Here is a 17,711-nt window from a genome sequence, read left to right as displayed (position 1 = left end):
GCTAGTGCACCTGACTAAAAAGAGATCTCCTGAAAGAAAAAAGTCTCTTACTATCTACAAGGATGATGCAGTGTACTTCTGAGCAATTTTAAATATTATATAGTCTTAGTTCTCAGTTTAAACATTTTTTTCTTCTGTTTGTCGTGTCCTTCATCATTAGGCTTAGTTTTTTTTTCCCATATGGGAAGTAAACGTTAGGAAAGAGGGAGAAGCCATAGACAAAAGAAAGTACAAAGAAAATGAAGGGTGTAAAGATAGCAGTTGCATCACAAAGTAGTGGTAATGTTTGAAGGTGCTTTAAAAATAATTGTTTTCAGCTGGTGTGGCAGTACATGCCTGTAACCCTGGAGTATCGGGAGGCTGAGACAGGAGGTTACAAGTTGGAGCTCAGTTTCAGCAGTTCAGTGAGACCTTGTCTCAAAAATAGAAAAGGACCAGGTCTGTATAATCAATAGCCACAAATTTAAAAAAAAAAAAGTGTAGGAAAAACGGCCTGGACATATAGTTCAATGTAAAGCCTGGACATATAGTTCAGTGTAAAGCCTGGAAAGATAGTTCATTGTGGAGGCACTGAGTTCAACTCCTACCAAAACCAACACAAGAAGGTTATTTTTCATGATAAAAGAGTGTGATCAAAATGATAGCACTGGTTAAATTTTCCTGTTTGTTTGTTTGTTTATTTATTTATTCATTTATTCACTGTCTTTTTGAGACAGGGTCTCACTATGCAGTTCCAGCTGGCCTTGAGCTCAGTTTGTAGCCCAGGCTGGTCTTGAACTCGCAATGATCCTCCTGCCTCAGCCTCCCAAGTGCTGGGATTATAGGCATGTGCCACTGTGCCCAGCTATATATTTAATATTGTAGTAAAGCAGTAGTATTTTCACATTTTGATCTTTCATTCTAAAAATTGCTTACTTTTATTTTTTTTTTTTTTTTGGTGGTACTAGTTGTTGAACCGAGTACCTTGCACATGCTAGGAAAGTGCTGCACCACGGAGCTGTGTGCTCAGCCCCTTGTAAATAGTCTCTGTGCCATAATTTATCTCCTTAGTTTCAGTTTTGATATTTTTCTGTTTCCTCAGTAATAAAAAAAAAATATTGCACATGACATGGTTTCTCCTCCTTACCCAGAAGTCTTTAGGTTAAATTAACACATAACTGAAGTATTTGAATCAAAAGAATCAAAATGTTTTGTGACAGAACACAGATTCTTTTGAGTCCCTGGCTTAAGACTTACTGTGAAGATGTGGAATGAAATAATGAACCCTCATGTGTGTCATGAACTCACCCTCTCATTGTAACTTTCTTTAGGAATGGTTCGCCTAACCACCAGCCAGAGCCACCCCCTCCAGTCACCGACGTAAGTCTAAAGCTGGATGTCAGTTACTTGCAGTGTCTGCTAATATTTGGTGACTGTAATTCTATAGAAATGTCCAGCCTTTGAGGAATAGTATTAATTCATTCATAAAGCAGACATTTATTGCATTTTTACTCTGAACCAAGTAGTGTGCTAGGGACTGGTGATACGAAGCAAGTAATACAAGACTTGGGGATAGTTGTTTTTCCTTTTGAGATGGGATCTCATCATTCTCCAGTTCGCTGTTGAATTTGTGGGCTTAAGTGCTTTTCCCATCTCCCCTCGCACTTACAACCTAGAGGAGGTGAAAGGGGTGGAATAAATGTAGAGCTATGTGGCCCTGTCCCACGGTTAGAGACAGAGAACGATGTGGTACGGTATAAATAGTTTCCAAATAAACTGGGTTAGAATGAGTGGATATGTGTGTGTGAGCGATTAGCTGTGTGTTACCTGAGAAGGTAACAGATTCATCTATTAAATTTCCAGTAAAAATGGTATTTTTTGTTTCAGAACCTCTTGCCAACAACCACACCTCAGGAAGCTCAGCAGTGGTTGCATCGAAACCGTTTTTCTACATTCACAAGGCTTTTCACCAACTTCTCAGGTAAAGTTTGCCTTTCCTTTCACCCAAGCATAGGATATCCTTTTGCATTCTAGGGTCTCGAGGTATACATGTGGTGGTTTTGGTGGTATGTGTATGTGTCACAGAGAGAGAGAGAGAGAGACAGACAGACAGACAGACAGACAGAGAGGGAAATATCTTAGTTGGTTTTTCTTTTTCTTTTTTTTTTTTTTCCAGTACCAGGAATTGAACTCATGACCTTGTGCTTGCCAGGCAGGCGCTGTGCCACTGAGCTAAATCCCCAGCCCCTTTTGTTTTGTTTTTTTTGTTTTTTTGTTTTCTTTTTTGGCTTACTCAGTTTTTCTGATAAAATGAATTTCATAGACTCCTTCAGACTTTTTCACCAGCTGCAACAGGGCTGTGAATACTTAAGAAACACTTCAACTCACTTTAATTCTAAAATACTTACTTTATATAACACCTTTTAAGATGTATATTCAATACAGTATTTCATCAAGGGGCATTTGCAGGTATTCTGAAATTTTTTGCTTGATATTACTGTATTGTATTTTATTTACATGATCCACTTTTATTTGTCATCTTTTATGTTGTAGCGATGGTAGGAATACACACATGCGTAAGGCATATTTTGTATTCAAAGAGCTCATTCATCATGTAGTGTTAAAAAAAAAAATCAGGCCAAAACAACAGCCTAGTAGGTAAGCGTTCCACCATTAGTGTGTGCGGAGTGAGATGATTAGGCAAGGCTGGTGTCAGGGGACATGTGTGATGAGGTCAGATTTGAGAGATGAAGAGAAGAGTCTTGGTCAGATGGTAGAAAGATACTTCAGCGGGGAAGAACAACTTGAGCATTCGGCATCATCAAAATGCTGAAAGTGTATGCTTAGCGGAGAAGTTCATCGGGTGAAAATTGACGTAGGAGAGGAGGCAAGGGCCAGATCACCAAAGGCCTTACGTCATGCAAAAGATTGTGGATTGTAATGTACTGGTGATGAGCGGTTCTTGCAGTGGAGGCTAATTTAACAAAGAGAGTCTTTGCCTTTATCACCTATTTTCTTACATTTATTCCAGGGGCAGACTTACTGAAACTCACTAGAGATGATGTGATCCAAATCTGTGGTCCTGCAGATGGAATCAGGCTTTTTAATGCATTAAAAGGCCGGTATGTAATTCGTGTCAAAATATCAATGGGGTTGGATGTCATGTGGATTTGGATTCAGGGATTCTTCACAATACCCTGCACGGCAAGTTTATGAACCAAATACAAACGTGGAAAATGTACTTTCATGCATTTGTTCCAAAGAATTCCCCATGTTACCTTTCTTTTCATTTCCTGGTGGTTTCTTCCTTTGATAAGTACTCATTGTCCTTATCAGGAGCCAGGCTCTTTTGTAGGGCTTAGAGCTTTATCAGTGAGCAAAACAGACAGCTGAAGGAGTTCATCTTCTGATAGAAAGACAGATAGAGTTAGAAGTATTTTGGACAGTGAAAATGGCTTTGAAGGAAAACAATCCGGAAAAACAACACTGTGGGCTACAGAGTACCTGCAGCATGGTCAAGACAGTACTCTCTGAGCCGGATGTGGTGGCGCATTCCTGCTACTCTAACGACTAAGAAGCTTGGGCAGGAGGATTGCAAGTTTGAGGCCAGCATGGGCAACTTAGTGAGACCCTGTCTTGAAATAAGAATTAAAGAGGGCTGGAGATGTAACTCTGCAGTAGAGTGCACCTGGGTATAATCCCTAGTACTGCAACAGATAGACAGATAGATAGATAGATAGATAGATATTTCGATAGATGAATACGTACGTACAGACAGACAGGCAGATATAGGTAGGTACATAGATAAAACTAAAAAATCTTTTTGATGATGATATTTAAGCTTAGTAAGCTGGAGTCTCATATGAGGGAAGAACACTGAGGCAGAAGGAACAACAGGTGCAAAAGCCTCAAGAGGCCATCGTTAAGCTTGGGTGAGAATTACTTAACTGTCTGCTTGCATAGGTGATATGGTAAGAAAGTATTTTGTAGTCCGTGTGTGTGTGTGTGTGTTACAAGGGATCAGACCCAGGGGACGATCAGACTTGTGCATGCTAGGCAAGTACTTTTCCACTGAGTTACACCCTCAGCCCCGAGATTTACAGTTTTTTTTAGGTACCTATTATGATCATATTCATCATAGGGAATTTGTACCTGTACATGGTATACCTTGATTCTTTTTTTTCCCCATCCCCCTACCCTCCCTTCAGCCCTTCTTTCCCTCCTTATTTACAAAAGCTGAGATTCACAATTTTAAATGGGTAGGACTGATGTAGATGGAAAAAAACGTACAGGTCAGTGGCACAAAACCAAACCAGTGCCTCAATGATAAAACAAATTGTGACGGACTTGTGTTTGTGCTCCTTACAGGGACTATTGAGTCAGTTTGCCTGTAATCTTGAAAAAATTTAAGGAAAGTGTTGGTGATTTGGGGAAAAAGTGGCTCTTATTTTAAGTGTATTTTCTCAAAAGTGCTTAGAAATAGGAAGGAAAAGATGCTCAGATCAACATTTGATTATGAAGTAGGAGGAGCACAAAGAGGGCTTAGGCTACTTAGAAGTAAGGAGGGAACTAAAGATCCCCAGTTTAAGCTGGGCATGGTGGTGCACATCTGTTATCCCAACTATTGAGCCAGGAAGATCACAAGTTCAAGGCCAGCTTGGGCAATTTAGCAAGACTCTGTCTCAAAATAAAAAGAGCTGGGGATGCAGCTCATTGGTCGCCTTGCATGTGCAGTGTGAGGGCCTGGGTTCATTCCCTAGCACTGCAAAGCAAAAAAAAAAAAAAAAAAAAAAAAAAAAAAAAAGATTCACTGTGTTGGCATTTTTAAGTAAAAGATGCATCTTAAATCAGGCCCATAAAACAGTGATTCATACATTTTGAATACATATTTCTAACTTGTATACCCAAGGTCCTGAACCTGTGTGACTACAGGGGCAACATAAGTAATGAAAAGGAATGACAGCCTAGTCTAGGGTGTGGTGAAAAATACACATGAGTATAAGGAGAATAGGATTTTTTCATGTAAGAATGAGGTCCCTGGATTGCTAGATCTGCATTTTCAAAAAAGCTAAATTTCAGAGATTATATGATGCCTCCTGTTGGAACTAAGGTAACTTAAACACCAGCGAGAAAACATAACAAATGTATTGCATTTGACCCCTGAACTGCCTGTTTTCAACCCCTGCTGTATACTATTAACGTAGAAAAATGAGTTCGCTTAAATTGTGCTTACCGTACAAAATATAAGACTATCAGCCCTTTTCTTCCCCTCTCAGGATGGTGCGCCCAAGGCTAACCATTTACGTCTGTCAGGAATCGGTGCAGTTGAGGGAGCAGCAGCAGCAGCAGCCACAACAGAAGCATGAGGATGGAGACTCAAATGGTACTTTCTTCGGTAGGTTGTTCTGGGCAGACCAGGACAAATGTGAAGAAAGTTGAAGAAATGACCTATGACCATGTGTGATGGGGATTTATCCCATGATTCAGCAGTCACTAGAGGTAGTAGTGATTGCTTATGTTTACTGAGCTCTTATAACTACCTGGTGCTATCCCCAACACTTCACACACTTTAATGTTTACCACTAATAATCTCCTCTTTGCTATGCATTTTATTATGCATTTCCCTCAACATTTAGATGAGGAAAATGGGGCTTAGGGATATTAAGTAACTTGCCCTGGGTACACATCTAGCAAGTTCTTGAGCCAGGATATGAACCCAGGCAGTATGATTTTCTTTTTTCTTTTTTTTTTTTTCATTCATCTGTTTGTTTTTGTTTTTTGAGACAGGGTTTAGCTATGTATTTCATGCTGGCTTTGAACTAGTAGCAATCCTCCTGCCTCAGTCTCCCAAGTGCTGGGATTACAGGCATGTGCCGCCACACCTGGCAATGGGCAGTGTGGTTTTTAAATCCTTCAGAAGAGTGAGCATTCATAGTAATCAGATTACCTGTAAAAGTAGAGAACTTTTAGCCTGGTGTGGTGGCACAAGCCTGTAATCAGTACTCAGGAAGCTGAAGCAGAATTGAAAGTTCAAACCTAACCTGGGCAATTTAGCTCCTTTCAAGACTTCATTTCAAAAGAAAAAGGAAAAAAGAGCTGAGGATACAGCTCAGTGTAAAGACCCTGGGTTCAATCCTCAGTACCCACGCCCCCACCCAAACGAATAAAAAGTAGAGAACTTTTGTACTGACTGCCGTTGATCTCTCCCTGTTGCAGTGTACCATGCCATCTATCTGGAAGAACTGACAGCTGTTGAGTTGACAGAAAAAATTGCTCAGCTTTTCAGCATTTCTCCTCGACAGATCAGCCAGATTTACAAGCAGGGCCCGACAGGGATCCATGTACTCATCAGTGATGAGGTAGGTTTTCAGTGAAGCTGGATTAGGAGATGGTAGTTGATCTGTCAGGTCATAAACAAGAGCAAGTGCAGTTCTTCTGAGGTGGGGTCTGTTCTCTAGACCAAGGGATGCAAACTCTATTTTTTTAAAAATTTAAATAAGAGACAGAGTCTCACTCTGTTGCCCAGTTCGGTCCTGAACTCCTGGCTAAATGATCGTCTTGCCTTAACCAGCCTAGCAGCTGAGGTGGTAGGCATGTGCTGCCATGCTTGGCTCAGACTTTTTGCCTGCTTTCTCCTAGACTAATTTTTAAAAATCTGTATGTATCCCTTTGTAAAATCTCAGGTTGACTGAAAATTTTTTGTTCTAAGGTGAAATAGTTGCAAAAGATTTCCCATTTGGAGGTAGATATTTTGTACATGGAAAGAAGAGCACGAATCATGTAAATGTACCAACTCCCCATGATGAATGCAATCAGTATGTACTGCAAACAGGTGCTAATAAAGATAAAAGTTCAAAAGAATAGCTTTCCTGTGGAGGTACTGTAAATGATGTTGTTCTTGCCGAGCGTGGTGGCACATGCCTATAATCCTAGCACTCAGGAGGATCACTGCAAGGTCAGCCAGCCTGGACTACAAAACCAAAACCACAAAAGATGCCACTCTCAGGCACATATATGACATTTAAAAATGAAATCATTACATTATTATTCTAATTGTATTGCCTATAACCTAAATACAGGAGTGACCCCCTGCTTTCAGTACTGGGAATAGAAATTATGAGTGATTTAATATAAGCATTATCCATTTATAAAATGTTACTCTGCCTTCATTTGTGAATTAGGGTTTTTATATTAGTCATGTTTTCTACAATTCCTATTTCCATTCACTTTCCCATTGACTTTTACCATAACTTTTTGGTTTTTTGGGGGTTTTTTGTTTGTTTGTTTTTCTTCCGGTATCAGGAATCAAACTCATGACCTTGTGCTTGCCAGGCAGGTGCTGTGCCATTGAGCTAAGTCCCCAGCCCCACCATAACTTTTTATGCTTGAACATCTTCTACTGATTGTCCCACCATATTCCTTTTTTTGGGGGTCTTTTTGAGACAGGGTCTTACTGTGCAGTACAGCTGGCCTTGAGCTCACTTTGTAGCTCAGGCTGGTCTTGAGCTTGCAACAATCCTCCTGCCTCAGCCTCCTGAGTGCTGGGATTACAGGAGTGTGCCACCGTGCCTGGCATCCTTTGAAACAAAAGTTTGTTTTGGCCAAAAATTTTGTCTCAATAAAAGTTGAAAATTACTTCTTCTGACCAGACATTATAATTATAAGAGTGATTTTAAAAAATAAAGTAGTTACTAAACATTAAGACAAAGGCTAGGATATAGCTCAGGGGTATAGCATGTGCTTGGCACATACAAGCCTCTGGGTTCAATCCCCAGTAACCAAAAAGAGAAAAAGAAAACAATTTATTAGTCAGAAATATTGGTGCATGTCTGTTATTCCTACCAATTGAAGAGGTGGAGACCAGATAGTGTGTTTGAGACCATCCTGGGCAATATATAGTAAGACCCTATCTCAAAATTAAAAGGGCCAGAGTTGTAGCTCAGTGGTAGAGGGCCTAGCATGCATGAGACCCTGGGTTCAGTCCTCAGTACTGCCACAAAAAGCAGGTATTCCACTGCTAATGATGTTGATGGAATTGATATAATTAGAACACAGTTAATTCCTTTGTCAGTAAATACTGCCTACCAAGTGCCGAAGGGACCCAGAGTTCAGCATCAGTTTTATCCTGTTTTTCCTTCTAGATACAAGTGCTGTGGAACCTGATTCACCTAAGTTGATAGATGGATAGAATCTTATTACAACAAGACGCTGGATTTTTTTGAACTTCTGAGTTACATGCTAAAAATTACATAGTGATGTTACTGAAAAATATTTTGAGTCATCTGTCATTTGAGAGTCTGTGATTAGGTCACTCTTCAATTCTGGTGATTCCTGTGGGGGTTTGTTTCCCAGTTATTGTAGTTTACCTTTGCAGTTCCACTGCAGCACTCTGAGGCTGCTCTACCCTAGGCGGGGTACCTTAGTAGGATTCTAGAAGGGTGAGACTCATGTTTTTATTTTGTGAATTGGGAGGTGGAACCTTGGAAAGGGAAAACGGGGCAGGAGAGTTAAGGAACTTTTGGTAAGGAGTATACAGCCTAGGGAAGTTGAAGAACTAGAATTCGGTTCTTCCATATGGGACTATTGCTGTCTTTGTGCTCCTTGGAAAGCCTTGGTGTTCGGTGTTATCCCAGAGAAGTGCATACTGTACTTTAAAGACCATTGTTGTAGACAAACATCAAACATGGGAAAGAAAATCTCAAAACCGACAAATACCAAACAAGTTTATGAAGCGTGCTTTTCAAAATTGGGAGGAAAATACTTACACAGTTCCATAGAAATTCATGAAGTACTCTTATTTGTGACCTATAAAACTCCTCATAAAAATGCCTCTGGGTGTGGGATGGTCCTTAGGAACATAGAAATAAAGAATGGTTATATTTCACCTAAATCTCATGTCGTGAAAAGCCACATAGTCAAAATAAATGAAGCAAACCAACGTTTTTAATAATCAGCAAATTTTCTTGCTTTTTTCAGATGATACAGAACTTTCAGGAAGAAGCCTGCTTTATTCTGGACACGATGAAAGGTAATACCACAGTAAGACAGTAACATTTTCCTAAGGACTTTAGTGGCTCTTTACAGTCTGGAGTGTAGCTCAGCGGTAGAGTATGTGGTTAGCATGTACCCAGTCCTAGGTTCAGTCCCCAGTGTTGCCCCCCGCCCAAAAAAGCTTTTTTCATGTTTTACCTCTGTGAGTGGGAAAGGGAGGAAACCATGTGTTAAACAGAGAAAATAGCATTGCTAGAGACTGTGCCTTGTGTGAGGTGGCTTCTTGCCAGCATCAGAGTAGACAAAGTACACTTGATAACTCTACCGTCTCCCCCATCTTCTGTGGATAGATGCAGAATCAGGGTATGTTGTCTTTCTAGTGCATATTACAGATGTCCCTTGACTTACGCTGGGGTCATATCCTAATAAACTCATTAAGTGGAAGATACTGGACGTTGAAGATGCATTTAATACACCTAACCTATTAGCCATTGTACCTTGGCAACACAGTACATTGTAGAATGTCAGTTATTTGCCCTGGTGATCTTATGGCTAATTGCTACTACCTAGCATTAAAAGAGAGTATCACATCACTTTTTTTTTTTTGAGACAGGGTCTCGATATGCAATTCAGGCTGGCCTTTAGCTCACTTTGTAGCCCAGGCTGGCCTCGAACGTGCAACGATCCTCGTGCCTCAGCCTCTCCGAGTGCTGGGATTATAGGCAGGTGCCACCACACCCGGCTTCATCACATTTTTTTTTTTTTTTCCGGTACCAGGAATCGAACTCACGACCTTGCACTTGTCAGGCAGGCACTGTGCCGCTGAGCTAAATCCCCAGCCCCTTCATCACATTATTGAACAGATCAAAATTCAAACTATAGTTTCTACTGGAGACATACCACATTTGGATCATTGTGAAGTCAAAAAATCGAAAATGGCACCCTCCAGAGTGGGGGCCATCTGCACAAGTGTTCTGTGCTAAATACAGCAACGAGTGTGCCGCTCTTTTCCTGCTCTGGCTTTGTTCCCTTACAAGAACCCTACCACAGATTTTTTTTCTGCTACTGTGTTTTAAAGGTAATTAAAGACTTTTTCTCTCTCTCTCTTTTTAACAGCAGAAACCAATGACAGCTATCATGTTATACTGAAGTAGGAGCGGGGCATCTCACTCTCGATGGCTGCTGCTTCCTTCGCCTCTTGAAAACTGCCCCCTTGAAGGGACATGAGTGGAGAGTTGGTTTGAAGGTCTGCAGGAACCTGCCTCATCTGACTGTGTGGGGGATTTAGCCCTGGATGCAGAATCCCAGCCCTGTGTGTTGTTGCCCCAAGCTCTTCTTAGCACACAGATTACTGCCCTGTGTGGAATTCTGAGGTTATCTTTTAGTTGAAATTCTGGCCCTGTTGTCCAATATCGATAGGTACTCCACGTCATTTAGGATTATGTAGGCGATAATGATGATGGGAATTGTGTGATGTTTAATAGAAAGATGTTAAGTTTTGTGATATGGAGCCATATAATTTTTTCTAATATAAAAATGAACATCTATATTCATAAGACTGGGTCCTTAATCTCTTTTGCATCAAACATACTGTCATCTGTGCTTTTTATGCCACAGTTGGTCCCTGAAAACTTCATGGATGAGGAGAAATACAGATAGAGTTTTTCTTTTGGTTCCCTTGTAACACTACAACTAATGGTCATTTTGGCTAATGTTGGAGCCAGGCGGTGATAGGTCTCCAAGCGGGTCATACTCTTACATCATCTTAATAACCCTATATGAAGTAGGGTCCCTAAGTGATGATGAGGAAACAGAGAGAAGAAGTGGCGAAGTAGCTTGCTAGATAACAGGCAGCTAGCAAATAGTGATGTGGAGATTCAAGTCCAGACTCCCTGGCCATTGTTATTCACCACCCACTGCCGCCAGTGCGACCCTTGCTGTCCTGTGCTCACCATCATTCTTACTGTGGCTTTGCTGGGGAACTGAGGAATGAACCGTGGAAGGAGATAAGCCACACCCAAAGAACAATGACAAGTCCAGATCTGCAGAAAAATGAAATGCTTTTTAAGTGTCCTCAGTTACCAGAATCACAGAATTGAGGTGATGAAAACTCAGGATGATCCGTAGCTCACAGAAGTCATTGATCTTGAGTGACATTCTCAAACTCTTTATTTATAAGTGAGTTAAGCCAATCCCTACTTTTCCCGCTCTGCATCCTCTTTTGGTTTAGGAAGTTCTTTTACTCATGTGGTTGTTTTATATAAGCTTTACAAGAAACGTATTTCTGTCCCATTCACAATCTTACCATGTGTTTTTGTGTCCTCCTTGAGAATGGTTGTGTGAGTGTCTGTGTACACGTGTGTAAGTGTGTGGCATCATGAACCTTTTTCACATGTAGTTTTATCCAGAAATCTCTTTACAGATGATGTTGGGGTGAACAAAGATCATGTTAAAAGATTCTGTATTGCATTTGGATTGTGTGTGAGTGTGTGTGTAAAGCATTTGACAAAGTTTGAACTTTTTTAATATAGAAATTTTTGTTCATTAAAATCAACTGCAACATGGTCTAATTTCTCTTGGCTTGAAACGAATTGAAAACCTTGAAACCAGCAAATTAAGTCAATGGCTTATTTAAAACTGACCTGAGGAATTTGACATATTAGCACAAAATTTTTTTTAGTGATTATACCAGATGTTTCCATTTTGGGAAGACATTTCTAGCTAGGACTATTATAGTCCTAGGACTGGCTGTCAGGACTCTTTGTTGCTCTCCCTCTCAGGCTGTTCTTGGTTATGATTTTTTTCATCCGTTTTTTCTGGGTGTTAGGATAGAGGGTTGGACTAGGTGATTTTTAACATCTCTTCCAAATCTGTGAATTTATGCTCCTTGGGTACTGCACATGATGCATAGAATTCGATTAATATATTGACTCTAAATTACACATATTAATTCTACTTGAATCAGGGTTTTGTTAGAGTAGTCTTCACATTCGTGGGGATGAATTTATATAACATTCTTAGGGGGTTGTTTGGTTAGTTTTGTTACTGTTTGCTTTTTGAGACAGGATCTTGCTGTAGTTTAGACTGGCTTTGAACTCAGTGGGTAGTCCAGTCTGGCCTCCTAGTATATCTTAGGCTTTTAGGCTTTTTTAAGTTTCTAATAATAATAACACCACCACCAATAATAATAATAATAATAATTTTTCATTATATGCGAATATATGTAATAGTTATTAGTATTTATTAATATAGTTATGTCAGTGCTATATAAGAATTTGTACAGTGATAAAACAACTGCTTGATTTGCTTTACAAAATTACATGGTATTGATTTTTTCAATTAAATGAAAATTTTAAATTAGCTTTTTATTGTTAGTTATAAATTCAAATGGCCCCCGTACAGATACTCACCTGTGGTCATATTATAGTAATAATCTGCAATTTGATTTTTGTATTTAACATATCTTGAACATGTTCCTATATTAGAATTTATAATTCTGCATATTTAAAAATATATCATTCCTATGGATATACCTTTTTTTTTTTGGTACCAGGAATCAAACTCAAGACGTTTCACTTGCCAGGCAGGCGTTGTATCACTGAGCTATATCCCTGGCCCTTGAACATGTGTCTTAGTGAGTTTTTTGCACATATCTCTTAAGATATGTTCCTAGAAGTAAAGTTTACTGGATTTTATGTTTTTAACAATATGACGGTATTTAAAGTAAATAGTTTACAGAGCATGATAGCACACGCCTGTAATCCCAGCATTCTGCAGGCTGAGGTGGGAGGATTGCTATGAGTTTGAAGCCAGCTTGGACTACATAGTGAGTTCAAGGCCAGCCTGAAAAACCCTATCTCAAGAAAAAAAGGATTTAATGTTCCTGTTTGAGAGTATATGAAAAGCAGGATGGTTAGGTCTTTGGTCTTTCTGAGATTTATTGTTGTCTGTACTGTCCCCTTGAAGTATAATAGGCTCCATGTAGAAAAATACGTATAAAGACTTGATAGCTAAAAGGGTGTTACTGGGAAGTAAAAATGGGGAGGGCTAGTTACAGAGCTCTAAGGATTGAGTATTAGTCACTGAATAAATTGCGGCTGTTAAGCAATAAGATTGTTTGTCCAGAATTATGGCCCAATAAGAATGTTTGCCCACATAAATGATTTATTTAAAGAGCCATTTAAAGGGAAGAGGAATGGACATGTTATTACAGTATTGACTGGAAAATGATGACATCAAATAGAAGACAACAAAAACCTGAGAAAGCAAAGTCCACATCAGGGCAGATACTCTGATTCCTGAAAGTCTTGCAGTTGGGCACTGGGTTTGTTGGAGCAGCACAGCGTGGTCTCCCCAGGGAGCTTTAGGTATTCAGGGGACTTGGCAAGTGGAGACAGCTTGGGGTCCTGGAGCCGACCATTTCTGATGCGTGTGTGACGAAGAGTGCTCTCAAAACCATTGGTGTCCCCAAGTAGTCTGAGGATGGGTACAGAGATTGGAACTATTTGCAGATCCCCATGCAGGGCTGAATGAAGCTGCAGTGTTCAATCTTTTTTTTTTTTTTTTTTTTTTTTTTTTTTGGTTTTTTTTTGAGACAGGATTTCACTATATAGATCAGGCTGGCCTTGAACTCACAGCAATCTTCTTGCCTCAGCCTCCCAGAGCTGTGATTACAGGCCTGTCCACCGCGCCTGAGATTAAACTTTTGTTTCCTGTCAGCTTGAAGGCTGAAATGATAATGACTTCAACTGCTGCAAAACGGAATGTGCTGGGAAAGACGTCCTGCGTGACATGGAGAGTAATGCCACCAGCATCTGTTCCTACCCGCTGTACTTTATTTCTTACTTCTTTTAATGCCTTTGTCTTCACCCTTGTACTTGTATTTATTTCCACTTTTTCCTTTGTCTTTCGACAGCCTCCCTCTTCCCCACAGAGATTTCCTGTGTTGTTCCTTACGAACATAGGACTAAGCTAAAATATTCACAGTATTATCTCGGAAATTGCAAATTTGGCATTTGTGTGTTCTCAGATTCAGAGATTGAAAAATTGTGTATGAATTAGGTTTTTCATAAATGGGTTGATTTCAGTTACAAGGGGACTTGCTATTAAAGGTGATACGTACTGTCCATTTATTGCCGTTGTATGCACAGTAAGATCTTTTGGGACGTGAATTATACCTGGTTTATTATGTGGATCTGTTTTCCTGGATTTAAGATGAGGTACACATTCGTTGTAATCATTGCAGATTGCTGTTTTCTTCCTGAGATCTAGGGTCTGATTTTTCATTTAAGGATTTAGTTAATATTCCCAAGTCATCTTAATAATTATGCTTCAGATTTTCATTCACTTCCTTGAGTTTCAAGCTTGTCCTGTCTAGGGCTGGGGGATGAGGAGCACTTCTCTAGCATAAGGCCCTGGTGCCATCTTCAACACTGAGCCTGGCCTGCTGCTGCATACCCGTGATCCCAGCACTGAGGAGGCTGAGGCAGAGCGATCACTTCGAGGCCAGCCTAGGCTATATATAGAGTTCAAAGCCAGCCTGAATTACATAGTGAGACCCTGTCTCAACAAACCAAACCAAACAGAACTTCAACACTGACAAAATAAAAGAAAGAAAGAATAACTTTAGAGTTGTTGGGAAAATTAAAAGGGGTAATGAGCATGAAACCCAGTTTTGTACTGAACAACTTTTCAGTTGCTCAAGAAACTAAGGATATCACTGACTTAAAATCACCTCGCTGTGCGGCCATAACTGCACGGCTGATGTACAAACTGTGCCTGGAACATGAAATCTGACTTTTGGGTTTCATCCGTGGCTATTTGCAGTGCCTGTCCTTAGTCTTATGTCTTTTCTTCCTATTCTTTGACTTTTACTCAAAACAAACGGCCTGTTTGCCGTTTGTGCATTCTAAGCTGGTCCATGTATATGTTGGAGTGTGGTCTAGTGTTGTGACATTTTTGTGGCACTGGGGATTGGACCTGGGACCTTCCATTGAGCTATATCCCCTGCCCTTTTTATTTTGAGACAGGGTCTTAATAAATTGCCCAGACTAGTCTTCAACTCAAAATCCTCCTGGTTTAGCCTCCCAAAGGCTGGGGTTACAGGCCTCAGACACCATGCCTAGCCAGTGTGATTCACATGGTAATGTTAGTGTTTCTGTCACTTTCCTTTGCAATTCTATTTCAACAACATAGAAGTTCTATTTCTGTCCTTCACTGGCGCTTCCTGAACAGCTACCATCTGACCTTTGCCTTCCTTAGACCCTACTTAGTCTTTTTTAAGGCTGGAGGAGAATTGCAGTTATGGGTGAACTGGCACCACTATAGTAACTTACCTAGGGGTTGTATTGTAACAACAAATTCGGTAAGTAAGTCTGTGATAAGTAGTTGTGAAGTTTGCTGCAGGCCCAGGTGATCTTTTAAGTGATCTGGAGTTTACTGCCAAATTGATTTCTGTTGTCTTCTGAAAGAAAGAGCTGTCCTTGGTTTGGGTGTTTTCTAGCTTGATGGCATTAACCAACAAAGCTAGGGCACCGGGGCTTTTGTTACCTGACAGATTTCCATGACTCCTGGAGCTCTGGGTGTGTGGGGCTGTGAAGCACATTTTTCTTTTAGCCTGCCGTCATGCTCTTTAAGCTGTTCGTTGTTGCTCACCCTGCTGCAGAGTAGTCTGGGGGCTTTTCTAGAAGCGTAAAACAGAACTTTCTGAACAAGTGAGTAGAAAACTTATGATTGAAAATAACATTTACATAGCGCTGATTGGGTTGCAAACATAATACATAGTACAGCACAGTAGCTAATTAACCTTCACAAAACTGGTTGAGGTATGTACTGCTGTCCGCATTGTGCAGATGAGGAGGCTGAGGCAGGGAAGTTAGGTACTTAGATACTTTTCCCAGAGTTAAAGCACAGTGGAGTGGAGGGACAGAGGTTTATATTTAGTCTAGCTCTAGGATGCATGCTCTTAATCTTGTCATTGCCTCTGAATTTCAGCCAGTAGCGAGATGATCAGTGCCTGGTACCCTAAGGAGTGCTTTATTGTGATCTGCTGTTTTTTCATTTTGCACCATTGCCTCCTAGATGCTTGCAGTCTCTGATGTTACCCAGGGGAGGGAACTGGAATTCTTGGCATTTTTTTCTAAGCCATCCAACCTCATAATTTTAAAGAGGGGGTGGTTTGGTAGCCAGTAGATCTGGCTTCATAGTTTCTTGGCTGCAGTAAAAAATGCCGTAGGAATTGGAACCATCCTAACTTGAGGTTTGTTTGCTTTTTGAGACAGGGTCTTGCTGCTTATAGCCTGCGACGGCCTTGAGCTCCACATTCTCCTGCTTCAACTTCCCAAGTGCTAGTATTATAAACATGCCCTGCTCTAACCTGTTTATTTATTTAGTCTTTTTTGAGACGGGGTCTCACTATGCAGTTCAGGCTGGCCTTGAGCTCATTTTGTAGCCCAGGCTGGTCTCGAACTCACAACGATCCTCCTGCCTCAGCCTCCCTAGTGCTGGGATTACAGGCGTGCGCCAACACGCCTGGCTTCTAATCTGAGTTTAAATACTGCCATCCATCCACCCACCCACCCATTCATCCATCCATCCATCCATCAATTCAATAAATATCTACTGTGCTCCCAAATGTCAAATACCATACTGGGTTTTGTACTGGGTGCTGAGAATACAGTAAACAAAACAATTCCTTTGTCTCATGGAATTTAGTGAATACTGAAAAACAGTAAATATGTCAGACAGTAAAACTAAGAAGAAATATGAGGCAAAGGGATAGAGACGAAGGAGAATCAGAAATACGGCTAGAGAAGCTGACTGGCGCAGGGACATTTGAACAGATATTAGGCGAAGGAGTGAGATGAGGCCCGCCGGTGGAAGAGTGTTCCAGGCGGAAGGCCCTGCGGTAAGAGCATGATTATCCAGCTGAAGGAACTGCAGGACCAGTGGGGCAGTGTATTGAAGTAGAATATGAGAGGCGGAAAGTAGGACAAAGGATGATAGGCTGGAGGAGGAGCCACAGAATGTACTTCGATCTTACAGACCTTTGTAAGTCGAGGGAGAGACCAGAGATCAAACCAAGGCTGTTTGCCTTTGGCAAGTCGCAAGGAACTCCTGACTTCGGGTGTGTTTTACCCATCGTGAAGATGGGTTGCAGAGTTCTGAAGATCGTGAAAGACCACGATAAAACAAAATGTTTTCATTAACAGGACACCTAACTCACTCTAGCCTATGAGTAGATAACTGAAGATATTTGCTTGTATTTTTTTATAACTTGGGCAGGCTGCAGCGAAGTGATACTGCTGAAGACAGCAAGGAGTATGTTCCTTAGTATGAGCAAGGAGGATGTTCCTTAGTCATGGGAGCATGATCACGGAGAAAGGAAAAGAGCTTTAGAGGAGAATTCGATTAGTCACTGAAGATGTGCAGCTGAGGGTCTCCTGCCTTCCCTTTCAAAAGGCTGCGGTGGCACGAAACTTGCTTTTTGCAGGGTGCACTTCGACGCCGCCTCTGCAGCGCGTTTGCCTGCTTGCCGGGCTTTGCGGCACTCGCCGCCTCCAACTCCCGGCCTGCCGCTGGGCGCGGGGCCGGTACGCGGACTCCATTTCCCAGCCTGCTCCGGGGCTCGGCCAGGACGTGCCGGCGCCTATAAGAGCCAGAGCGCTGCGGCCGGAGCCTATTGTTAGCCGGAGCCGGGGCGGTTCTGGGCTGCTCCTGCCAGCGGCGCCCGCGCTGCCGGA

At 41.2% G+C, this 17,711-nt stretch overlaps 2 protein-coding genes across 2 annotated transcripts in view; both read left to right on the top strand.

Annotated features, from left to right (window-relative positions):
• Window positions 1-10,526, top strand: part of Tfcp2 (transcription factor CP2) — a gene marked incomplete at its 5' end in the record, with an annotated part of 66,701 nt that extends 56,175 nt beyond the window's left edge. Inside the window, 7 exon segments of the mRNA XM_005411895.2 lie at window positions 1,311-1,359; window positions 1,867-1,960; window positions 3,011-3,101; window positions 5,256-5,374; window positions 6,196-6,338; window positions 8,956-9,007; window positions 10,087-10,526. Coding sequence (XP_005411952.1) covers window positions 1,311-1,359; window positions 1,867-1,960; window positions 3,011-3,101; window positions 5,256-5,374; window positions 6,196-6,338; window positions 8,956-9,007; window positions 10,087-10,124 — 586 coding nt within the window. The 3' untranslated portion in view covers window positions 10,125-10,526.
• Window positions 10,527-17,600: 7,074 nt separating this feature from the next.
• Csrnp2 (cysteine-serine-rich nuclear protein 2) overlaps window positions 17,601-17,711 on the top strand; it is a gene marked incomplete in the record, with an annotated part of 17,496 nt that continues 17,385 nt past the window's right edge. The window contains 1 exon segment of the mRNA XM_005411889.2: window positions 17,601-17,711.

Source organism: Chinchilla lanigera, unplaced genomic scaffold (genome assembly GCF_000276665.1).
Source record: "Chinchilla lanigera isolate Chin_1 unplaced genomic scaffold, ChiLan1.0 scaffold00146, whole genome shotgun sequence".
NCBI classification, from domain to species: domain Eukaryota; kingdom Metazoa; phylum Chordata; class Mammalia; order Rodentia; family Chinchillidae; genus Chinchilla; species Chinchilla lanigera.
Note: the sequence above shows the minus strand (reverse complement) of the source record. Positions and strands in the feature narration are given on the sequence as shown.